At 39.3% G+C, this 25,782-nt stretch overlaps 1 protein-coding gene across 11 annotated transcripts in view; it reads right to left on the bottom strand.

The window, feature by feature from the left end:
* Nucleotides 1–10,621: 10,621 nt before the first annotated feature.
* mef2d (myocyte enhancer factor 2d) overlaps nt 10,622–25,782 on the bottom strand; it is a 99,042-nt gene continuing 83,881 nt past the window's right edge. For 3 of the 11 annotated variants that reach the window (XM_026184141.1, XM_026184147.1, XM_026184142.1), the window contains 7 exons: nt 24,730–24,908; nt 23,457–23,486; nt 20,198–20,315; nt 19,762–19,939; nt 18,319–18,387; nt 14,901–14,951; nt 10,623–11,728 (listed from right to left, as the gene is read on the bottom strand). In XM_026184141.1, the coding sequence (XP_026039926.1) occupies nt 11,293–11,728; nt 14,901–14,951; nt 18,319–18,387; nt 19,762–19,939; nt 20,198–20,315; nt 23,457–23,486; nt 24,730–24,908 (1,061 nt within the window). In that variant the 3' untranslated portion in view covers nt 10,623–11,292. Of the gene's footprint in view, nt 11,729–14,900; nt 14,952–18,314; nt 18,388–19,761; nt 19,940–20,197; nt 20,316–23,456; nt 23,487–24,729; nt 24,909–25,782 lie in introns of those variants that run through there. The other 8 variants (XM_026184143.1, XM_026184148.1, XM_026184144.1 and 5 more) reach the window with 8 other exon arrangements.

The following is a 25,782-nucleotide window of genomic DNA, read 5'->3' as shown; positions in this document are numbered from 1 at the left end:
GAACAATGATGGCTATTTCAGTGGGTGCTCGCCTCCTCACTGCCCATATCTGCCCAATGGGAGATTCAGTTAGGAAGGAAACTGCGGACGGTTGCATTCAGGATGACAAAGCTGAAGAGCTGGAATGGCATTACAGCAGCTGTCTGGCATGCTCCTATTCTCCACCCATCAATAGAGCTGTTCTACCAAAGACATTCTCTCTTCAGTCACTAAATAAAACTAGAAGAAATGTATTAATCTGTTAAGAGGAGAACAGCAAGAGCAACTACACATAAGCTGAGACATTTGCTAAATGGAGTTGATTTGGGCTTGTGTCCCATCTGTGCATTAATTTCACTTATTTCACTATTTCATTATTTAAGATCTGTTACAAAGCTATTCACATAGCATAGTTTTTGCTATTTGATGACTACAAACCACATTATGTTTAATAATTAAAATGTGACATATTGGTATCTCCCCTTTTTAAATTTTGACGTTGCACATATGCAAGTGTCTGTGTAGTTAAAGTAAGCCTGTCTCTGTTTTCAGATTTGAAGAAACTTGGCACAAATCAGCGGTGACCACTATTCATCTTCGTGGTTGGATTTGTCTTTTGATGGCAGCATGAATCATTATATTCCTTGGCAGCTTAACATAGAAAAACCTTGTTGCTGAGGGTTAAACATACTGTCAACAACATGTGTATACTCCATTCCAAGTTTTGACTAACAAGCTCCCTAGTGATCACAATCTGGGCTACTAATGAAGTATTGTTGTGTTTGAGGTAAGTTATCAGCACAACTACAGCATGTTTGGGTACCCCGCAGACCATAAGAAACACAAAATACTTTTAGAGCCAGTTGTGGTGGGTTTAATTTGTGCTGTGTTCCAGTTTCTTGCAAACTGAACCACAGGTACTTTCTCTGGATTTCTGCCATAATTTTATTCTCTAAAGGGCAACTACCTTAAAGGAATACATACAATTTGAGTGAAACTCTTTGTTAGTTTTAACACTGGTAACCAAAGGTCCAGCTGTGACCAATTATTGATTATTGGTCACTGTTGATTAACATGGGGGAGGTGTGTTTCTACAAATCCATTATAAGAGAATTGAACTCTTTGTGGTAGTACTTGCACACATGTGCCCCAGTTGTCATCTGCTAACCACCATCCATCTCCATTGATTTACTCTTGATTGGTATGAATAATGGAGGAGCCAGCTACAGAGCCAGACTGAGAAGGAAGAGGTTTCTCCCACTTCAGACCACCTTTACATCATGAAAGACATCATGGACATATGAGCCATATAGCCTAAGTAAACAGATGGTGCCAATGTTAAAGTCCAGCAAGAGATAAATCAAAACTCATCCATTGTGTCACATGCAGCTGTCTTTAAAATAAATGCATGAGACACAAGCCAAAGAAATTCAAGTGTCTGTTTTCTGAGGTCATAAATTTGCTTTTCAAATTCAAACAATCAATTTAATATTGCTATTAGATATTATGCTATGCTATCTTTAATTTTATCCTTAATCAATCCCCCAAATGGAAAATGGTGATGTGCACAGAGCGTTAACTTGCATAGTATCAAAGGATGTCATCAATAATATCAATGAATAGTTTTTCTCTGGGGACCATAAATATAAGCACTGAATCTTGCTCAGTTGTGAGATGTCTTGCTGTGTTATTCAGTGCTGAATAAATTATCATAAAACAATGAAAAAGGTGAAACTGCTGGTTCAGATTCTCAACAGAGAATCTCTCACCCACTTTACATTTTAAACACTTTCTCTACGCAGTTGTTTTTTTTATTGTCACAAACTAAAGAAATATTTGTCCTGTTAACACTCAGGCCACTGACCTCATAACTGTAATTTATTAATGTGCTACAATAATTTAGAAACCAAAGCTAATTTGCTTACAATTAGTCTAACCTGATCATCACATAAAACATAAACTAAATGCTTAAAACACAAATCCCCACACGTCTCTGACAAGCTTAAAACCCGACAACTGAATAAACAACAAAATCATGTTACCGTCAGCAGAGATGAGTTCCAGCATGAACTTCCTGTTAATTAACATATACAACAATGCCTGTATGCAAAATTTAAATGGTAAATGGACTAATTCTTATATATGATGTTATATAACACTTTTATACTCTGAGCACTCAAGGCTCTTTACACAATTTGCCTCATTGGAGAGCAGAATGGAGCAGCCAGGGATCAAACTACCAACCTTTAGTAGATGACCTGCTCCACCACCTGAGGTAAACCTACCCCACTTATACAAGCTAAAGTCATGCAAACCAACTCCTTAAACCCAAACTGCAAACTCAAGTTGAATGTTTTTAGCTGGGTGTGGTCAGTATTGTGCTGCTACTTCTTGTTACACTTCTGGAGATCAGACCATGCACAGTATGTTAACTTTCTATGTTTTGTTACATTGACTAACTCATAAGACCCTCTAAAGCCAATATTATTAGTAAGTCATTAGGTTCTTGTTGCACTCCAATGATCTATTCTTTATCTCCTCTAAGTATTACACTTGTTTTTCATTTTCTCCACCTTGTTCCTCTAAAACAAATATTCCATATGCATCTCAACCCTGCTCTGTCCTGCCTAAACAGAAGCATCTATCTGTGTGTGGACAAGGCTTAAAGACTCTTGAGCATATTATATCACTATCATATCCTACCTATCAAACCATCAGGCTCCAGGCAGTGTTAAAATAGAACAGAAGTTGCACCGCGCTGTGCAATCTACTGATGACAGCTGCAAGTTGCTTTAATAATCTAGGATGAGTGAGACTGCAGGAATGACACAGGAATCAAAGCTCTAATCCTCCACGAGAACAATATTAGCAAAAGTTGTGACCTGTAGTTCTGAGTTCATATTCAGCTGGTTGAATAGTAGTAGAAGCTATTGTAGTCTTCACAAAATGACAGATTCAAATGTCCATTCACTTTTTAATAAAATTATATTAAATGCTTCAGAAACCATTTAATGTGATCTCATCTGATATTATACATATATACAAGAATTATACAGTCCTACAAATTACATCCATATCTCCATATTCATTTCATGTTTCTATGAGTTGATTATTAGATATTATAATATTTTATGTCCAGTTCAGCGTTAGGTGAATGAGGCGTAGGCAGAGGAGAGGTGGTTCAGTTCCTCTATTGATATAGCTTTGTGTGTTTCTGCCAGATGTCCACACAGTAATTCAGTTAGTGCGCAGAAATGAAGTTAGACTTTAGCTGCCCGACAGTCCACTCCCATAAACACAGAGACACATATAAGAGGTAAAGGGGAAGAAGCTGAGTCATAATTCTTTCACTTCTCATTTTCTGATCAACCTCAAATTACACTCTGAACACAAAATTTAAAAATCACACGTATAGTTTTTTTTTTACTATACATATTCAAATCACACAGTGAACAGTAAGCTCTAGAAAGATATGATTACAGTCAGAAAATGGCTGCCTTCATGACTCAGCAGTAGGAAGTGGGGTTGTATGTCTCGCAGACAATGCCTGGACTGTCCAATATGACTTTTGACTGATCTGTCTGAGGGCGTGTGTGGTTATTATTAGCAGCCTCTTGAGCCAGGAGAATATGAGTCTATCTGAGACATGCACCTGATCATTGCTGTGGACAAGCCAGCTGAACGTGCCAGATGACAGCCTGCGGTCAGTTCAAGCAGTCCTGAGTTGGGTTGGTTGAGCAATTGTGTGGGTATCCCCTTTTTGTCTCACATACCCAACCAACTATTTAAATGTCTTTTTGTCCTGAAGCCCATTCGTAAGAAAAAAGGAATGCTACGACTAATTACAGACATCACTACTCTACCCCCTGACAGAAAAAGCAGGCTGTGATCTTCCTCTTTATCACTTTAGTGCTGTACTGTACATTCATATAAAGAAACATCTTAAAAAACATATTTAAAAAGAGAGAGAGAAATATCCATATTGGGGTTTATAAAATACACATTTACTTGGTTTGTACAAGCCTGGTACTATATATCAGCAATATTAAATACTGGCATAGTTTCTTTAACACTTTGCTTGGTACAAATTTTTGATGATTTCATGTTAATGTGAACTAAAATCACCTTGTTGAATCTATGCCACAAATAATTAAAGGAATTCTAAAAGCAAAAGAGAATCCATCCCATTATTAGCAATGTGTACCTCATAAAGTGTCCAGGGAATGTAGCGATCTGTTGTGCAGACCTGTGCAGACTGGATTTCTTCAAAGTGGAGAACACTAAGGCTTTTCGAGTGAGGAACTACAGGTTTTGGCACTTCTGCGATTGCGTCATTTATCCCTCAGGTTTATTTCTTGAAAAAAAAAAAAACTCAGAAAAAAGTTCATGTTGGCATGTTTTCACGTTGAAATCATTTGAATTCGTGGGCACATTGTGATCTACAGTTACATAGCTACATGCAAATGCTCCTGAAAGCAGCTGTGTAAGATGCTGCTATTCATGGAAAGTAGCTCCACATATTTGACCTGGCAGATTTTTATGCCAGATGCCTTTCCTGACACAATCCCCAAGGGAATTGGATCTCCTCTTGAGACTGAAGCAGGTGTGTTTTTGTTAGGGGAATGTGTGAATCCATACAGTATGGCGCCACCAAGTAGCATTATTGCGTTCCAGATACAGATGTTAACACAAATTGTTAACTGTGGGATATATATGTGCAAAGCAACAGCTGACTATGGATAATATAGACATGTGTAGAAACATTTATTTAGCTGTATTGTTAATTTGTTTCAAATATAATTTTATACGCTCATCACATCTTCCAGATGTACTTCCAATCGCACTTTTGCAAATCACTCTGCTGCACTCTCAGTTTGTAGGCTGCGAAATAAAAATAGACTTTAACACACTGGCAAGTAGAATGAGCTTGGGAAGGTGTGCGTCTAATTATTTCTCTTGTGTTTCTGAAGCTCATTAAAGTTGTCATACATTGTTTTTCCTGTAATCGCCAAATAATTATCCTTTGATACCACATACTGTAAAGCTTTGTTTACCCATCATCACAAAGCAATTATCTTTGATTTTGAGACATATGTTGAGATGAAGGAATAATTGCTTGTTATATTAAGATAATTGGACAAATTGTTTTCTTGCGATTTAACTCCAGGAAATCAGCATGTTGTTTTAGAAAGTCAAGTAAGTTCAAATGTACTAACATATTTTTAAAACCCTCTTTAGAAGTAGATTGCATCCACTAGGCAGGCTGCTTCTTATATTTAATGGTTAAAAGCTTCAGCTCAGTGTTTAGTGTATTGTGCCACTTTTCTTGGAAACAGATGACTTCACTTTAAACACTAGACTGGAATCAACAGGGAGCAGGAAACCACCCTGCCAAATTGTTCTTAAGCACCATCCATCCATCTTCTTCCGCTTATCTAATTCAGGATTGTGGCTGAGCTAGGGCCTGTCCCAGCTGTCATAGGGCAAGAGGTGGGGTACAGCTCGGACAGATCACCAGTCTATCACAGGGTTAACACAGAGAGACAGTCAACTATTGAGGCTCTCATTCACACCTACAGCCTATTTAAAATCACTAATTAACTTAACATGGATGTCTTTGGACTCTGGGAGGAAGACAGAGTAAGTTTTCTATTCATGTATATATGCGATTAGTCTCAGATGGCTCAATATAAATAAAAGAAATTTTCTGAAACATTTAGCTTTATCTGTCCTTTATCATTGGGTTCAAATGTGGAAAAACCCCACAAAAGCTGTGAATATTTTTCCTTTGCGGAGCAGTCACACATCACATTTTATTGCTCTGCACTTAGTGGCAGTTACAGCACTGTGCAAAACTCTCAGGCCACCCCTCATTTCTCTATATTTAGCTTCCCCGGACTCAAATACTCTTGTATTTTTTCTAACTTTTGTACAGTACTGTAAGTCCATAAGTATTTTGAGAATGACACGCACTCTGTATACTGTCACATTGTTTTTAAAATGAGAACTTAAGATGTGTCTGAAACACAGACTTGTAGCTTTAATTTAACAGGTTTTAACAAAACTGTTGCATTAACTGTTTAGGTATTACAGCCATTGCTATGCAGACATCTACACTTAATCAGTCACTGCTAACAAAGAAGTTTCATCCAAGTGTTAAAATCACTCCATATATTTAAAATCATATTGGTCTGTCCTGTTACTTTTAAGCCTCTGAAAACTGGAGACAAACACTAATACCAAACACTCTGGTGCCCTCTAGTGGTGGCAACACCATGATGCATCAAATCAGACTAAGAAAAAGGAATCCAAATAAGTTACACAAACTCAAACTTTTTTCTGTAGGTCAACTCGTCTATTTAATATATAAAATACGGTAAAACATACGCAAAAAGGGGAGGGTAAGAGGGGACCAATGGATACTTTGGTACAATAACAAACACTTTTTTTTGTAAAAGCAGTATAGAATTTGTAATAACATATCAGTGCATACTTTATTTATGAAAATATACACAAATTGTATATCATTCTCCAAAAACAAAAACAAAATTATCTTTACAACAAAAAAGCAGACTAGCCGAACACAATATATTAGCTATAATTTATTTAAACTTTTTTTTCTTTAATTTCACTTTTTTTTTTTTATGTAATCCTGTGTGATGTGTTTTTGTGTCAATATTACATTTTATTTCCTATAACATGATTCACACTTCTGTTGTTTTGAAACGCCCATGCATTGACATAATTGTGTCTGGTCAGAAATAAGTTAGACGTGTCACGCTGCCCCACCCCCTTTAGACTCAGAGGTTTGTACATTGGACTCAAAGTTTTGCAGCATTGAAGCGATTTGTCGACTCAATCAGCGATTCCATCCACAGCCACACGTGGAAACTAATATCACTACTCGTGTGTTGCTTGTTACGTGTCATAAAAATCGTGCAACATTAGTAACACCCTTGTTGAAGAAGAAAGAAAAATCCCAAAAAATGAAAACAAAAATATATTTATAGAATATTCTTATATAATAAAATAAAATTCCAAAGAAAACAAGAGGTCTAACCTACACAAAAAAACAAAAAAACAAAAACAACAACAAAAAAAAAAAAAAAAAGAAAATGCAGAAACCTATATCATCATGACAGCTACTATCAGTGTGGCTGTGGTAATGATGATAAGAATAATAATAACAATAATATCAATTGTCAGAGAACAATTAAAAACAGACTGTCACCAGCACAAATTAACACTGGAAAGTGAGTGAGACTTCTAAACATCATTGTACAGGAGCATATATCTCTCTTTCAGGGGGGGATGCAAGTTCTTAGAACGGCTTCTCAGCACGATTGTCTGTTGTGTGATTACAGCGACCCCTAGTGTTGTTCTAAAGAACATGTTAGGGCTTCACGAGGGCTCTCACCTGCCTGCTCACAAACAATCTCATTTCTTGGACGAAACATAACAACTTGCAGACTTTTTTTGTTTCTCTTTTTTTTTTTTTTTGTTCGAAGCTCAGGGCACAACAGTCTTAACAGTCAAAGTGTTTACACTCTGGGGATTTATGTTAACTCTGCCAAGCACTCAGAAAAGCAATATTGACACTCAGACTTGTCACAGAGGATGAATGTGTGTGTGTGTGTGTGTGTGTGTGTGTGTGTGTGTGGGGGGGGGGGGGGGGGGGGGGGGGGGGGAGTGAGTGAGTGAGTGAGTGACAGACGGAGAAAAAGGAAATGAGAAATCACTGATGAACTGAAGGGCGGATGATGGCAGTAGTGTGTGGGATGAAGCTGCAAGTCGAATAGAGTTGGGAGGGGGGTTGGTGGTGGTTGTGTTTCTCATGGAAATGACCCCAAAATAATTTGACTTGTCATTTCAGCGCTGACACCCGCTATCTGGACGGAGTAAACAGAAGAGGAGTGTGTAATGAAATGTGTGCGTGTGTTTGTTTGTCTGGGTGTAAGATTAAGCTTCCAGAGAGGAGGGGAGAAAAAAAAAAAAAACCAAGTGAGTGACAGGGGTGAGAGAGAGGTGACGAGGGCCTGCCCATGAGAAGGATGTGGTGGCTGGATGCGGTAAAACCTAAAGTCGACAAGTCTGCGTTGGATTTGGGAGGTAGTCATTAAAAGATCAAGAGTCATTCTGAAACCTCCGGCTTAGCGACGAACGACACCCAAACGCCAGTGCTTTTAACAAGCAAATGGACGGAGGCTGAGAGTGCTTTTAGGAAAAATAAATACATGAATTTGCACTTTTGACCACCACGTTTAAAAAGAAAAAGAAAAACCTAAATCAACCGTTGCCACCTTTATAGAGTAGAAAAATTACATCCTTCACTTCTCTTTTCCTTCATAGTCTTCTTAAACTCTCCATAATATAAAACTGCAGCCAACCAGTGACAGGCGAAGGAGAGATCCTTTAAATATAGAAACATGGCTTTTAATTGGAGGAAAAGGTAAACCTCTAAAAGGAGAAGAAGAAAAAAAAAAGAGGGATCAGGGAAATCCTTGGCTTGCTTAATCATAAACTATCTATATGTATTTATTCTAGAGTTTGACTGATATGGTGGTAGCGGATAATAATCTTTTGCATCAAGTTGCACAAAATACCCAATATTTGGCAGTCGCTGCACGAGGAAAAATTCCAGTAAAGTTTAATTTAGCTAAATGATACAATAGGAATGGCATTTTTTTTGTTTTTTGTTTTTACTAATCTTTAGTTTTTAGCAGGTTTCAAATAAATGCTTCCATAAAAGATTCATTTGAAAGATGAAACTACATCAGCAATGACTTTGAAAGATTTACAATTAGTAACTGAATTTGACGTAGACAGTGCTACACAGCTATAAGAAAATTTCTGTTCCAATTTTTATACAACATAACTCTTTTGTTTGAAAAAAAAAATGTAAACAACTCCTTAAATTGGACTTATGATCCTTTTCCTTGCTTTCTATCCAACGTATGCAGCTCACACTAAACATATCCAATCCTTTCAGCCCTAAATGTTCGATTTTTGTTTTCTACTCTTGGTTCTTTACAAAGCCAGTTGCAGCAGTCATTTGAGACACAAAGCACTGGCCATGGCCACCTACCTGCTATTCCAAGTCTTTTTCTTGTGAGGGGCAGGCAAATAGAAAAGAAAAAGTAGTTGGCTTAAAGGGAGAGGGGAGGCTGCTTTCACAGAGTTGATAAACTGAGGGTCTGCAAAAAAGATATACAAGGATTTATTTGAACTGTGAGTCATGCAAAGCTACCCTGATAAACTTTAAGTTTGAAAATCTGGAGCTGGAAATGGGAATAAGAAGTCTCATTTAAAAAACTGCTTCAATCTATTAACTTAATATATTGACTCTTGCAATTATTGAATTATTAATTTAATTAATTAAATTGCTCCAATTAGGCAACCACACTGAGACCCTTACTGTAGCTTGTAAATTACTTAAATTAAACTACATCAAAAGAGAATTTTGAGAAATAAATAAAAATTGCAATATGTTACATGTACCTGCCATTTTTAGGTTGTTATCCAGCCAAATACATCAGTCTAACTCTAGTGTGTGCGTGCTGTGCGTGCGTGTCAGAGGTGGGAGTTAAGGTAAAGTGCCCTCCATCAGCAACAGAGTCCTAATCATTGCTCACTCTAAACAGTCCGAGTCACCACGGCTACGTCTTCCCTTCCTGCCTCTACAACACCCTCTCTGGGCTCGTCCACATATTACACTTTATATACACACATAAATAATAATAATATAAAAGAGACAGATCCACTGAGAATCAATGTTTGTTTGTTTTTGTTTTTTTCCACTTCCTTAAGGGATATCCTGCCGAATATATAGTTTATATATACAATCCCTGTCGTCTGGTCTAGTCTCTTGCCCCAAATGCAGAGCTGCCCTTGCTACCGCCTGAAGCTGTTTAAATATATACTTGAATATGATTTTTTTTTTTAACCTTCTAAAGAAAAAAAAACCTTATCCCTGTCACACAAAAGCCACAAAGGTTACAGATTGCTTATATACATGGTACCTCACGATTCTCCTCTTTGAACATCAGCTATCTATTCAAAACATGAATTGCTCACAAAAATAATTTCACCTGTGTGCGTTGCAGGTGTGTGTTCAAGGATGAAATTGAAAGTGAAGATTTATCCAAATTCACTTGGTTTAAAAAAAAAAAAAAAAAAAAAAAAAAAAAAAAAAGCAAAAAAGAAAACAACCAGTTGAGGTAACAAACCCGTATACACACACACGCACACAAACAAACCAAACACACACCTTTCTCAGCATCTGTAGTTGACACGATGTGGGCGAAACGAGGAGAATCTGCGTCATGTGTCGTTGAGCTGTGGCAGCTCGTCCCTGATTCAAAGAAAAGCAGTCTTTTACCTCGGCAACAAATCACGTTCCTCGTTTTACAGCTGGTCTGCGTGGTTCTGATTAAATAAAGACCCCTGGTGGTCGCCATTCTTGTACAGGACCCAATGCCGGCCATGTTGATGGAGCCGCCGACTTGACTGAGAAGGGAGGCAAGTTATTCTTTTAGTGTCTTCATATTCAAAATGAATCCAAACTCTAAATGTCAACAGTCAAGACAGAGGGACAAAACTCCACGCTTTAAAAAAAAGAAAAGGAAGAAGAAGAAAAAAAAAAAAAAAAAAGAGCACAGTTGCTCCTCTTAGAAAACAAACAAAAATCTAGAGTGATAGCAATACAACTGTGGATGGGCGGATGTGTACATCGATGTGGACTCGTTGGCGGCACCGTTTTAATACAGCGCTGTCATATTTGATCAAAACCTACCAGACAGTAAAGATATGAAGGTGAGAGATTGCCACCAGCCGTGAATCATGGCAGGGGCATGCTGGGAAACCAAGTTTGGCTTGTCTGCTTTTCCAGAAACTGTCAAGAAGTCCATGTGGCCAAATTTAATCAGGCCACAGTTCCTAACCACTGCAGCCTGATTACAAACTCATTCACTTCTATCCGAATCCAGCTGAATGATGCGCAGCATGGTCTTTTTTTTTGATAAATAATTCCTGGTCTTGTTGGGTTTGGTGTATGTCAGTGAGAATACATTACAGTTCAAACGTGACTGCACATTGCTATACGAGTGAGTGTCCACATGTGCGAGTATGTTAGCATGCTTGTGTCATGTATGTATCCATGTGAGGTTTACTGTGTAGACAGCAGGTTACTGGGTTGGTGGTGGGTGGATTTTGTCTGTGCGTATGCAATGTGGATATTGGGGCTGCTGGAGCTGGTGGGGCATGTACACAATCCACAAGTACACATCTCCATCCTCCATCTGTCCATCGATCTGTTTATGTGACCCAGGTGTCCAGTCTCATTCTCTTGACGTTGGTCCCATCCTGTTCTTGAGGCTCTGCTGATGAGGGCCGCAGAAGGACCATGGTGGGCTGCTGGGCTCCGGCGCCGACCTGGTGGTGATAATCCAGACCCCCACCTCGACCCTGGGTGCCATCGTCTCGGTCGCTGCCTTCATATGAGCTGCCGTTGCTGCTGAGACTGTCAACAGGTGAGCGGCCTTGGCCTCCCGCTTCAAGACGCAGAGTACCAGGGTAGGCGATGGACACCAGACCTTGTCCCTGGAGTTGACTCTGGCCCACTCCAACTCCAGCCACCCCACTGGTGGAGCTGGGAGTGCTGCGGTCACGGTTTGGTGAGACGGGTTCGGACTTGATATTGACGTTGGGGTTTGTGTTGACTGTCAGCGCGGCACCCTGTACTCCCACTTGCCTGGAGAAATGACGGATAGAAGAAGAAAGAAAAGAACAAGAAGCATTATGTCAGTATGAAATTACACAACTACACGTATTATCCATCAAAAGTACATGAGAGCAGATCTTCATTAGACAAAAGTTTGCAGGGATGGAACACAGAGCTCAGCCAAAACTGTAAAAGAATGGTCGCTTTAAAATGAATGGATCAAAGAATTCAGTAAACATATGCTGGACTTGTAAAATGAAAAGCAGGATTTTCAAGCAAAAGGCACCCAGGTAACACTATACACTCGGAACACGAAGGCGTGTGTGGACTTAAGCACATGGAGAACAAAGACACAAAGAACAGATAAGGCTACATTTAAGGGCACATTAAAGCAAATTCAGTAAGCCATGCAGCTGAAACACTCGGATATTAGGTTTGATCCCATAAGGTCTACAGCTGAACATCATACTGGAGCATCAAAAAAGATACTCAAGTCATTATTCAGTGGATGCAAGTAGCTAAACAAGAACATCTGCATTTTGTATTTGCCCTGTTTTATATCTTTGTTTGTGATACAACAGCTATTAAAGGGCCTAAAGAACATGTTTCCTAAAATAAATGAAAGAATGACACATCACACATTTTGAAGGGTTTAAATATGATAAGAAGTACGACAGAAATTAAATATATTTTAGTTGTCGTTTGCTAAAATTATGTTTATTAAAAAAAACTGGGAAAATCTGTTGCAGTGTAAAAATATAAAAATATTGGAATTGAAATGTTTTTACATGTCTATTTTAAAGTTATATTTTGTCTTTGCTGTACTTTGTATTTTATTCTTATGGGAAAATTTTAGGCACACCAAGGAGCAGTGCAAACCAAGACTACAATTAACACACAACCTGTAAGGCTTTTGGTTCAGGGTTTTTTTTTAAATTTATTTTTTTAAACACTATACTGTTATACTATCCTGTCATACTTGATCTGGTAAGGTTGCTTTCCTCCATGCCTGGGCCACTTCCACAGCTCTTTAATGAGCAAATCTCCCTTTGTGCTTGTGGATTTTTATCTCCATCTGTCCATTTTTTCTGCCAGGTGCGCCCCTGATTCCTTCTCAGAAAGCAGCTAACTTTTACTTTCCCTTGTACTCAAAAGAGCATCTTTTTCACAAGGTCACAAATTACGCATCCTCCACTCTTCTATTCTGTTTTCGTGTGCAAGGTCATTGCCATGTTCGTTTTTAGCTGCATATGCCACAGAGCATCTTTCCCGGCCGATATGGTCCATGCTATGAGAGCGGCATCGGTATTATATTCAAATAGACAACTAAAGCAGCAGCGTGATCTTCCTTCCTTAATGGCTTTTTTTCATGCTGTCCATAATTTTTTTTAGCATTAAAACCAAAATTTCTCTTGTGCTGTTCGTTCCCCCTGGAACATTTTAACATTATGTCACATTTGATTTGACTTGATTATTATTAGTTTACAAATCTATCAGCAGTTCTCTTAAACCTCCAAGTAGCGCCAACCAAGAGCGTCACAGTAGAGTGTAAATTATGCTCTATTGTTATATATGATAAATTGTATTCACTTGGTGTTTTGTAAGTTAGATCAGCATAAAACGTATTTTCCAGATAAACAGAAAATATTTAGATTCACACGTGAAATGTTCACAGGTTTTCAAATGAACCAATCCACACCTAACTCCTTGACTGCGCTGCCCTAAGATCTTCAGGACAATTATATGCCAAAAAGCTTTCGTCTTTGTCACCATCTCTGCTTCTACCTGCCAAAACTCTTTGATCAGCACCACCTCACCCTCCTCCGCTGGCTGGAGGCTGAGTCGAACCTGTCACTGTGGCTGACACCGACTGTTGACGCTGTGGTGTGGCTCGCTCCTTTTAACGCAGTCGACATGATTTTTTGGATTGGGCTCGTTCTATCTTTCCCTCTCCTCCAGCTTGACATGGTGGATCTGAATTTGAAGCTCCCAATTACTGCGTTTCGCCCCTTGGGTGTGTTCTAATATGTCATATCATGAGCCATCTGCACCACTGTATCTCTAATATTCCCTCAATTACTGGCAGACTGAGAGGGGAATTTAAGATAGGACTCCTCCAGGCGATCTGGGTCCGTGGCACTCAAATGTGCTCGCTGTCTTCCTCTGTCTGACACACACTTAAAGTTGTGCACTCTTCCTGCCTTACATAAAAATGCTCCTTCCCTCCCGTACTGTCTTACAAACACACCTACACACACACCTACACACACACACAACGACACAAATCCCTTGGTAGGACGATGCTCACGCCGTCTCTCTCGTACCCACTTCATCAAACCTGCGTGTCGTGGCTCGGGACGGTACAGGTAGATGGATGATGGTGCCACAGGGGTGCCGTTGCTATGGCGAGTGAAAACGGCTGAGTCAACAGTCCAGTGACAGTGATGAAGGCGAGAGCGGCAGGCTACCCCCGAGCACTAACAACATGGTGAGCACAGCCAGAAGCAGACACTTGGTTACAGTGCGGTTTGTTGAGCTGCAGCCGTGTTTCCCAAAATGCTCTGCTTTTCTCAGGATGAGAATTGGGAAGAGAAAAAAAAAAAGTTCATCTTTTCAAGAATTTTAACTCCAATCAGACTGTTGACCTGTGCACTATCAATGAAATACTAGTCTATTAATACTGCTGATCTTTTTAAGGGGTGTTACAGATCAAGATCAGTTTACTAATCACGAGTAGGCCTACTCATCAGCTCAGCAGGAGCTTTTTCAGGACTGAGAAATTAGCCCTGGTGATGTAACAGTGATGCTATCAGTATTACTTTGGCTTAACAGAAACATTTTACAAACTGAAGTACAGAATGAAGGAATAAACAGGTACTGGCGTAGCTGACTTCTTGACTATTACTTTTGAGTTCAGCTTTCTAAATGGTGTTCTGCTGAGGATGTCCATTACTGAATCTTAGCTCCTCAGTTAGTAATTGCAAGCAGTTCCTTTGTCAGATTAGTTTAGTTGAACCATCTTGGTGGTACATTAAAAACAAAGGAAATATTATCTGCTTGACGCCATGATACTTTTGTTTCTTTCTTACTACTAACCACTGCTGTTTTGGAGTTAAAGTACCAAAAGGTTCCTTTGTGAAGCAGATATTTTGGGAAAGCAGCATGCTGCAGCTGTGTGGCTTAAGTGTAAAGAGTACTATACCAGCAGAGGCCCTCCTCCCTACCAAAGAGCAAGTTGGGCTGAGAAGCCAAGCTGTGGAGGGAGGTGGAAAAAGAGACAAGCAAGTTTTAAAAAGCTAAAACAGCAGGGAGACAGTGGGACGGAGACCAGTCATGGTCAATCCAGACACGCTTACGACAAAAAACAAAGGGCCTTAACAGCTGCTTCGGTCAGGCTGGGATGTTGTTAGAGGCAGAGTCGTGAAAAGCAAGAAGTGCTTAAGCCTGTGCTGAGAAAATGTGATCCACATGCAAAGCACTTTTACAGACACTTTCAGTAAAACTGAAATGGTTGAGTTTCCTAAAATGGGATCAGGCAAATTGGCAATCTGTAGTACAAACTCTCCTTAAAGGAATATACCACTAATTTTCTGTGTAGTTTGCAGAGACCTTTATACTTAAAGTCATTTTTGAAATTCTATTCTTCTTTAACTTTCTTTTGCCTCTGCGTCAGTTGTGAAATTGTAATAAATTCATGCTAATTAGTCTGTTTATTAAAGTCTGCTTATTAAAGTTGAGTCCACGTGGTGCCAAAAATCAGCTTGCTGTTGCTAAATAAAGATTTCTGAGCCCCATAAAGTAATTCTGCAATTTAACAATCTAACATGTGACCATCTTATATAAATGTAATGGATAAATAAACAAATTACCCACATGGCACACACTTAATAGAAATAAAATTGTATTTTTATTGTACAGGTAGAGGGATGTAAAATGAATCCCCCGTGGTTTCTAATCTAGGGTTTGAGAAAATACTGATTCCCACCAGGAGGTTTAACTGCTCATACTCTGACAGCATGTACACACCATGCCCTGCCAACAAACAGTGTGTCCTCTCAGCAATTTATCAGAGTGTGCACCGTCTCCAAAAGTTCTTCCTTTTTTTCAGTTTGTGTTTACGAGTTAGGAAACAAGTATAACGAAAAAGAAAAGCTGGGCACAAAAAAAAAAAAAAAAAAAAAAAAAAAAAAAAAAAAAAAAGTTGGAAACCAATAATTTTTTTTAAGCTCCGTACTGATTGATTAGTAGCTATGTACATTAAAACATCACTTGTGTACTAGCAAACAGCCACCCCTGAAAGTGGGTCTGTTTGTTTCCTGTGAATGTCCCAAACGGAGGCTGTGTCTGCTGATAACACATCGACTCAGTGAGGAAACAAACCATGGCGACATGTCCTGCAAAACCAGTATGCAGAGACCACTTCTCCATAAACACAGACAAGCTGAATGCAAGGCTGCGCAGCGAGGGGATTTAGGGGCAGCCGTGACATTAACATTTAGATTAGGAAGTCAGGTCGAAGATGAGAGTCAACAGGTGTACACCAAATTAACTGAGCCTGACCAGGAAAGCAGGAAATAAGCAGAATGACAGAACTAGTGGAAGAAGGGATGATTAAAACGAGGGAAATGGAGAGAGTAAGTTGACAGGAATCATTTCCTTGTGAAGCCTGTGGTGAGGAAAAGTGTGGCCGACAGCGAAGGCGAGGCTCGCAGCCAAGCTGTCAATCACCATTTGATTGGAGGAGCTTGTTTGCTCGCTGTGAGGCTGCGGTGTGATGAAATCAGAAACAAAGCAGAGCAGTCTGGACTGCAGAAGAGCCCACGTCTGCTCATGCTGTCCTTAGGAAGGCACGATTTTCCGTTTTGCCGAGAGAACAGTTTGGCAAGCTGGGAAAGCATCCCACATTTTCTGTGGTGCTTGCTTGTTTTCAGTGGCAATGATTCTGTTATTCTGATCCCACACACAACACTGTAAATCCGCCTGGTGTCATTTCCAGTGTCACACCTGAGGTTGCTGAAACTCTGCCACAGTCAGCATCTGGGCGGCATGATTATGCAGAAAATGGGAGATCCTGCTTTTTCGTATTTTTCGTATTTTGAGGAATGTCTTGGTTATTTTATTATGAAAGAAATCCTTTGTTAGAGTAGCTCAAAAAGCGATGAAACATGGCGATCAAACAATTAAGGAATAGAGCAAAGCAAAAACGCCAACTTTCCGCAGTTCCATGAGCTCAAACGTAAAACTTCCTGCTCCTTCTGTTTCTTTTCTTTTTGCAAATACTTGAACATACTTGAACTTTGAGCTTTTATCTTCCTACAAAATTCCTGAAAATCATTAGTATGTTAAGAATATTTTTGATATGAAAAATGCTCCATATTGCTGTCGGTATAAGAAACAGTTGTTGTATTATTACAGCCAACGCTCAAGGAAATCACTGCTGGCTGCTTTTTCAGGATCTCCAAGTGGTTCAATTGATTTGTTTGCAGAAGGATTTCATACAATCTGGACTGCCATTTGTTAACATTTACAAGGCGATATGAAGAGTTCTGCTGCATATGAGCTGGTGGTGACTGTTAACTATATGCTGCTTTTTCAAAGATGCTCAACCCCCTGGAGTCACAGCTGTTGTATACACTAACAAACAACCCATTATCATATTTTCCTGGATGATTTTCAGCTTGTCAGACAGAGGAACAAATAACAATCTCTTTCCTGACAGCTAGAATTATTCTAAGTGTCTTTAAAAAAAACCAAAAAAACCAACAAAAAACACATTTCTCTTATTTGTTTTATTTTGAATCTGTTTTGTGATCAAGATTCGAAGCCAATGTTTAATTGAGATACATACATTTTGAACAAGAGGATAGCAGCACTTTAACGCCCTTGTCTGTGCGTATACGAGTATTTTACAGGGAATTAAATATCAACTGGAAATAAACACGTCTTTTTTTTTTTTTTTTTTAAGAAATAGCTGCACTTGACAGTGATTCTATACCGTCGAGCTCTAAATTATTCTTTTAGTCCCACTAGTGTAGGAAATTCAGACCAACGTGTACCTGAGCAGTTCAATCTTCTGTCTGACTGTCAGCTGAGAGTGACAGCTAAATGGCTGAAAAGTAAAATTTTAATGCACTAACAATGCTGGTGGCGCAGAGCTGTGCGCTGGTTTTGTGTTAGGAATTGAAAGCAGCACCCAGAGACTACTTCCATTCAAGAACATAGCAAGGTGCTGCTGCTGTCACACTGAAGCTTCTTCCTCTTTGTTGATGACACTTCCAAAGAGCTTCAGATCTAAGCTTTAGGTGGCATAAAAACTCCTAGAACCAGACTAGTCAAATGATAATCTGAGAGGGAAAAAAAGGTGCTTTTGCCTCAGCAGAAGTGAACGAGCGGTGATACACGGAGAGAGCAAAGCAACAGGCATCACATCAAACATACAAATGGAAAGAGAAGACTGGCTGATATTGTGTTTGTCATGTAATTGCATCAATTTTGTATTTCTTTTGGTTATTTTGGTCACAAACTGTCAAGTTATTATAGACTCATAATTCACTGTGGGAGTATAATAATTTGACAGATAAACAGTGTGGCAGAGCACCAGATGCTATCATGTCATTCACCTCAGGTTAGCAGCAAAATTGGAGATGCAGTTAACCATCTCCGCATTCTGTTTCTCTGCACCCCACATGCTGTGGAGAAAAAGGGGGGGAGGGAGGACAAAACAAGAGGCAGTTACAAGCTGCTCCCCCACCCACACATTAACCTAGCAAACCCAGAATGGTCACATAAAGACTTAGTTGTACCAACTTAATTTGTAAAGTAGAAATGCAGTTGATTAGACTCAGGTAAAGGTCACATCAGTTCTGCAAGTGTAAAAATAATATCGTGACATTTCACTTTTTAAATCGCTTTCATGGTCTTGCAAAGCACCAACAAAGGGAAGATAGCTTTTTTTTTTTTTACCTAACCTCGGTTAGAAGGACTTACAAAGAATGTCTCAATAATAAAGAAACATACTCCCAAACACAAACACTGAACTCAAAGAACGGACCCACCTTTGTAGCTGTGTTTGCAAAAGTAAGTTAGTTGTTTTAAACCTAAGAAACTTTTTAAGGAGCTGTTTTTCTTCATCAGCTGTCTGCTTCCTGTACTGCACTGAGCTGCAAAAAAAAAACTGTTTACAAAGTAGCTTTTGAGTGCTGTATAATCAGTTAAAATATGATGGCTTGATTCAGCTACTAATGGTGTGTGTCTGCTCTGTAATGACCTCGCTTGTTTGGAATTTATAAGTTCGTCTGACTCGTTATAGATCTGGTCATCTGAAGGAGATAAGAACGTCCTTAGAGCACAATTTAACCATGCAATGCAAATCGAGCCTAGTGTGTCTGTTAATACGCACCAACATACACATTATTTTTGTTTTGTTTTTTTCAAAGGCAGTCTGTGGTTTCACAGATGCATTAGAAGTATCCATCACTGGATAGCCATCAAGACACCAAGAACAATGGGACTACTAAAGTAAGAAGACGGACCATCATTCTAGTGATGATTCCAGGCTTTTTTTGCTTTACAGCAAAGCAAAATATAAGGTCTGAGGGCACTCAGACCAGCTGCAGGGATTTATTTTTTAATTACAAATTAGCTCAAATTCTTCAGGGTAAACTTTGTTCTAAGAGTAACCTATTAGCTGGAAAATTAGGAAGACTTGAAAAATGGGAACGTCCAAGAGTGAGTCCACCTTTAAAGTTTTAAATCTAGAGTGCCACATAATGCAGCTAGAAGCAAAGCCTTGCAACCAGAAGCTAAAGACTGGGACCGCAGTGGGAGGTGGAGCTGAGCAGGGGGAAGTATCTAGGTCACCACGAAGATGAATAAACCGCAGCTTGGGTGATGTTACAGCTTTGTATACGACCATGTGCTATGGTTTGTGTAATGGATCATGTGACATGTGTGGCTCTTGTAAAAGTTTTACTGCTCAGCTATTTCAAGGAGAAGGTTAAAGGTTGTAAGATTAATGGATTCATCTCATTAACGGTGTTTTATAGTAAGAAAAGGGAGCTTACACCAAGTTGCTGAGTGATGCCAAGCTCAGTTGCTGTTGCTGCTGTTGCTGTTGTTGCTGCTGAGAGACTGCTGGTTGCTGTTGCTGTTGCTGTTGCCAAGCAGCCATGTTGCCAGGCACCAGCCCCGGTGGCGTGAACGTCTGGAGCGCTGTGAGATCTGCGCTCGTCAGCTGGTACTCTGAGATTAAGGGATGGAGGGGGAGACGCAGAGGGAGAAAGGCAGAGAGAGGAGACGGAGAGGAGGGGTGAGGGGGATTGTTTTACATCATACAACTTTCGGGTGCATCAATATTAATCAGCGCTAATCCATATTAATGGAGACCTTTGAAGTAGAATCACTCCAGAAGCTCTCACACAATGAACAAAGTGAATATTCATAGTGGTTTGTGGCATCACACTACAAGACTTCCAAGTTTTGCTGCCTTCCACAACTCACCAGTGTTGTAGGCCGTCTGCATGCCGGAGAAGGGCGCTAGGAGACTGGGTGTTGCCACGGAGACCACTGGTGTGGTGAGTGGCTGTGCCACCTGGGAGCCGCCTAGTCGTTGAGCATTCTGGGAACACAGAGAGATGGACAGAGGAAGCTGAACATTGGGGCATGTGAAGTAGAAGAAGTGATTCTAAAAACAAAGTCTGCATTGAGCTACTGACAAGTAGCAAGTTGATTTTCATATGCAACATTTCCTCTTGGTATAAACATCTGCAAGTCTCTCTCTGCACAGTGTAGTTAATCCATGCTAAAACACTTGCACTGTTAAATTCACAACCAAATCCTTCTGATGTTTTTCATGTTGAGGAATCTCTGATAAGACACGCAGTATTTGAAAGAGAGGGTTTGGTTATAAATCTCAGATGGATGTTTTAGCCAGAATGGTTTCATAGATCCAGTGTTGCGGCTCCATGTCGTGAGAAAACCTGGTCTGGATCCACAACAAATCATCTCTTTTTCTCCTTATATGGACTGAGTGTAGAGGTTCACGGCACATGACTTCATCCATTTTCAACAGCAATAATGATAATGGTTAGCATGTGCTTTTCACTGTACAGCAGAGTGGAAGCAGAGACTGTAATGTACCCAAGGTCAGCTACTACTTAAATAATTTTACTAAAACCACAGCTTGCTCTACTTCTATTTCAAATAAAAACAGACACATTATCTCCTGCATTCTACTCTGTGCTTTACAAAGTACAAGTGCAGCAACTCTAATTAACTTCCAGCTCTGAGTTTTACTGACACTTTAGAGGTTTTATTAAGAGATAGAAGCAAAGAAAACCTAATAACTAAAATCTAATATAATAAACATTTAGTTGATTTCACTTGCGCCTGTGCAGGGCATTGGAAGATTCATTATTCACCATGCCACAGCCAGAAGCATATCCGCTTCCAGCAAGAAAATCCAAGCACCTCAGTTCTCTCTGAGGTGTTTTAACTTTTCTGTGACACTTTAACATCGGCGTGCAAGATGAGAAATGTCTCGCATCTCAAGGTGGCGTTGGCACGGCAATGCTGTCGCCAGGGCCGGGTGCTTGTGTTATGTAGCATCACGGTGGAAGGTGTTATGAGAGGCATCGCTGTGCCGGAGAATCATGCTGACAGGAACGCATGCATCGACAAGGCTGACAGAAGAGAGACGAGAGGGGCTGAATGTGTGTAAGGACGTGTTTTTATTTAGTGCGTGCATGTGTGTGTGTACAGAAAGGAATGCAAGGCATGAATAAACAATGTGAGGTGTGCGTTTGCTCTGAGGGGTGGGTATTGGTATATTTATGCAAGGAAACACCCGTGAACCTGTCAACATGCATGTGTGTGTGCGTGTGTGTGTGTGTATGTGGACTGAAGAGGTCAGCGTATCTGGGTCTAACACGTCCATCTGTGTTCCAGGTTGGAGACTTTGTGAGCTTTCCTCACTCTGATCCTCAGAGCATCGACACTCGGATGAAACCAAACATGCACATGCTGAGCAGCTTTCACACACAGCAGAGAGTCAGGTGGTTGCTCCGGTTCCCTTGATGTTTTCTCTCTACAGTCTATTTGTGCTTCACAAATGTCACTTTAGGCTAGGCTCAACTGTCCCTTAAATATACACATTTTAAAATTCAATTTGCTTTCAGGTTTTCCTTCGCAATAATTCGCAATAATACTCCATCAATAACAAAAACTGGAAATCGTGAAAATGCAAGTGCTAAAAGACCAAGACTGTTTTCAATATATTTCAATTCAAAGGATAAAAAGCACAGTCTTTGTAAAAGAAAATACCTGGTCTCAAATGTTTTGGTAATATTTTACAAAGAGTACTGAGATTTAACCCTTTAAAGAATGAACCATGAAAAAACTGTCATGAAATTGTAAATTTTTTTATAAAGAGTGATTATTGAACCTTCAGCCAAATCAAAAAAATATAATAAATAAATAAATAAATATATTAAAATGCATTATTTATTTACATTTTTATTATAGTTGCTATATCTGGCATTTTCTCCACACAATCTATTGCTTAATCGATTGCTTTTCTTCTATACTATATATAAACTTTTTAAAAAAATTATATCAAACACTAAGTTCTAAGTTCATTTTAGGTTATGTTTCCCAGACTCTTACGACCTTTGGTAAATACACATTAATTTGCAGTCTTGCAGAGAGTTGTTTAAGGAGACGGACAACCTGTCATGTTTTTATGAATCTTATTTTAGCTAAGAAATATTAAAAAACCCTCCTGTTAAAAGAAGATTTACACTTTTATGATTTGTGCACAGATTAAACATACACGATAAATTCTATAACACAGCTTTAGGGATGTTTATCACTAGTGTGCAGCTAAGCTTAGCTGATACCACCTGTTTCCAGTCTTAATGCCAACCTAAATGGAAGCTTCATATCACATCTTAGAAAGCAATACAGAGATTATCATTAAGCAGCTTTTGGATGTAACTTTATATTTACATAGCATCACATAGAAATGTTATCCATCTTTTCATCTGACTCTGAAAGAAAGCGTTTTTTTTTGTTTTTTGTTTTTGTTTTTTTTTCCCCCACTGGTCAAACTCTGCCTCGTGATAAGCTTGTAGCTAATAAAGTCTAAAGACGTTTAAAATAATTAAACAGTGCCTTTTAAAACTTTATGTTCTGCATAATTGAGAGCACATCTCATGAAAAGCTTTTCAGTCTAGTCGTATTGTAGCCATCAATATGCATTTAGTTCTCCGTTTAAGAAAATGATGTCTGTCAAATAAATGGAATATTAAAGTCCTTTCAGTCCTTGGGCCTAATGAATTAAGCATGCAAGGTATGTGGTTATGCAGAGCCTGCCTTTCTTGTATTGTGTATTGTTCCGAGACTTTCCCTGACAAACTTGAAGTTCAAGTCAAGTCTTGTAGGATTGAAACATCACAAGTTCAAGTCTTTTCATGACTTTAATCAAGCCATAAACTCTGTTGGCATTTACAAATCTTGTGGTGAAGCTTGTAGTGAAGCATAACCCTTACAGTCAAACTCATCCAGGAAAAGAAGCAAACAGATGATTTCTCCACCGTCTGTGTGTAGCTCTGATGCTCCAGTGGCTTTACACCTACTCTTCTCATAACACCAGTGCCACTGATTCAACCCTGAAGTGATGGGTTTGCTGACCGTGTCACACTCATGCTCGGTGAGATCACACACCACATCCATGAGCCTAAAACTCTAAAAGTCTATTCACCTCACTCACCAACTCCAGCTCTTCCTCAGTCTGCACGGCCGGTGGAAGAGGGGAGAGTAAAAAACAAAGGGCTGTTAAGTTTCTATAAAATCTAACTGGTGTAGAGATATGAACATGTTATGGTTACTTTGAGAATAATTATAGAGATGCATATCATGGTAATAAGATACTGAAAAGTGAAGGAGAAAGACTGGATCCAGAAGTCAGCTGCGGATCTGTCTGTCTGCCTTGTTAGAGACTGTACACCATGTATGGATGGACATTGTTGCTTTATTGTGTTTACAGATTTCTGGCTGTAGTAATAGAAATGATGTAATAGTGAGAAAGTTAGAACCATATTTAGAGAAGGAGAGCAGACATTATTATATTTTAAATTACATAAATTATTTCACTTTCTGGCCATTAAAAGGCACAGTGGCCACAGCAAAAAAGGAATCTGTGAACATGTCACACATGTGAGAACCACGTGAAACATTTTTATTTTCATCTTCTAAGCCTCTCAGTTACTATTTTCTTCAGCCTGATGAATGTGGACAGGTTGTTCGCATCGCTGGAATAATTAATAACCAGAGTTTTCATATAAAGTAACTCCTCATCTTTATAGTTAGATTTAGAACAAAGGAATCTAAGGGTAAAGTGTTTTAAACACTTCTAATTCCTGCTGTCAGAACTCAGAAATGTTCAAAGTTGGGTTGTGTCAGTTGTCGTTTTTAAGTGACCCAAATAATTATTACTTCAGCTGCCAATGGCGAGTCCCCGCAAAGTTGTGCAGCAGCAGAAATAAAGATGAAATGGTTTGGCAGTTTCACTGCATGACTCAAACTGGAAGTGGCTAAAGAGAAGTAGCAGTCGTGGAAATATGTTTTCATGATATGACACATACTGCTGGAGGCAGACAGGAGGTCCTCCTGGACAGTGACTTGCACAAAGATCCTGACAAAAATCTCCCACTGTAGCATTTATGTCATTTTTGTAATACATTTAAAATCTAGATTCATCAAGTTGCTCATTCAACATTGTGGAGGTTTGGACTATCAATGCAAACTGAATAGGATAGAAAATATGAATGGTTCACCCACGAGGCAGGCCCCTATTGTATATATTATAGGCTTCATCAAAAGGCACCGTAACAAAAAGAAAGGAAAGATTACTGATACTCATCATTGAGAGACTGGCTGTATTACACTTGAGAGATTAAAACACCTGAAGCCTTCATCGCATAATTTTGACTAATTCTGAACTGAAGTGCTGCTTCCACTCATGATCTCCTTACCAGCTGCATGAGGCTCTTGCCACTCTGTGAGGTGATGACCCTCAGGTCCGGCTTACGGCTGTTGACCATCTGAGGGCTGGGTGGAGGTGGAGACTTAGCCGGGACTACTTTCCCCAGGCTGTTGCCATTGGATACAGAGAGGAGGCCTGGGGAGGCCCTGGCACTGATGTAGCCATTAGCTGGAGAGAAACAAATAAAGAAAGTGAGGTTCAGTGCAGAGGAAGTGTAGAAGAAGGTTGTGTGTTTGTCTGTTTTGATGCTTTTTATGTTTCTACCTGTGAACTAGTGACTTTTTGTGCTTGTCTGCCTGGATGTGTATATTCAGCTCTGCATGCGTGTGTGAGAGAGCTCTCATTAGTGAGTTGATCGCTCTGTCGCACCACATGCTCATCATTGTTTCTGTACCTCAAACAGCTTTTTTCTTTGCAAGATGATTCTCTGCAGCTTCTTCACATCAAAACCATGTCATGATCTCTCCAGATCTATGTTATTTCTTTATTTCCATGTTCACACTCACTCTCTACACATTTCCTCTTTTACTTTTACGTGTCTTGGCACTTGGTTAAAAGAAAAACATGCAAATCTTTCTGGACACCTGCCATCTGTGAAACACTGTGAAAAACCCCCACTTCCTTAGAAACTTAGCTTTCATTGCCACTGAATTATTGCTAAATTGGTCTCTATGACACAGTCAAAAATCTTCCATGCAGTTTAACGATTACACTGTACTTTCAATACTGTGACTGCATATAATGTACATGTGTAAAACCATTATATTGTATTTACACACATGTAAATTATTACTTGTAGCAATACATGACATTATAAACTGTTTTTTGAGAAAAACAAAATAAAAATGTTTCTTTTATATAAACTAAGGTCCATAAGGTTTTGGAAAATAACAGTTTTTGTCATTTTTCTTCTGTACACCACCACAGTGAATACTCTGAAAATCAGATGAAGGGACAAGGCAATGTATACAAATGCATTTAATGTCCTTACAATTCATGCAGTAGCTTTTTAAAAAACATCTTTTTTGCATCTCATTCACCA

The sequence above is a fragment of the Astatotilapia calliptera genome, chromosome 11 (genome assembly GCF_900246225.1).
Source record: "Astatotilapia calliptera chromosome 11, fAstCal1.2, whole genome shotgun sequence".
Classification (NCBI taxonomy): domain Eukaryota; kingdom Metazoa; phylum Chordata; class Actinopteri; order Cichliformes; family Cichlidae; genus Astatotilapia; species Astatotilapia calliptera.
This window is presented reverse-complemented; position numbering and strand designations above follow the sequence as displayed.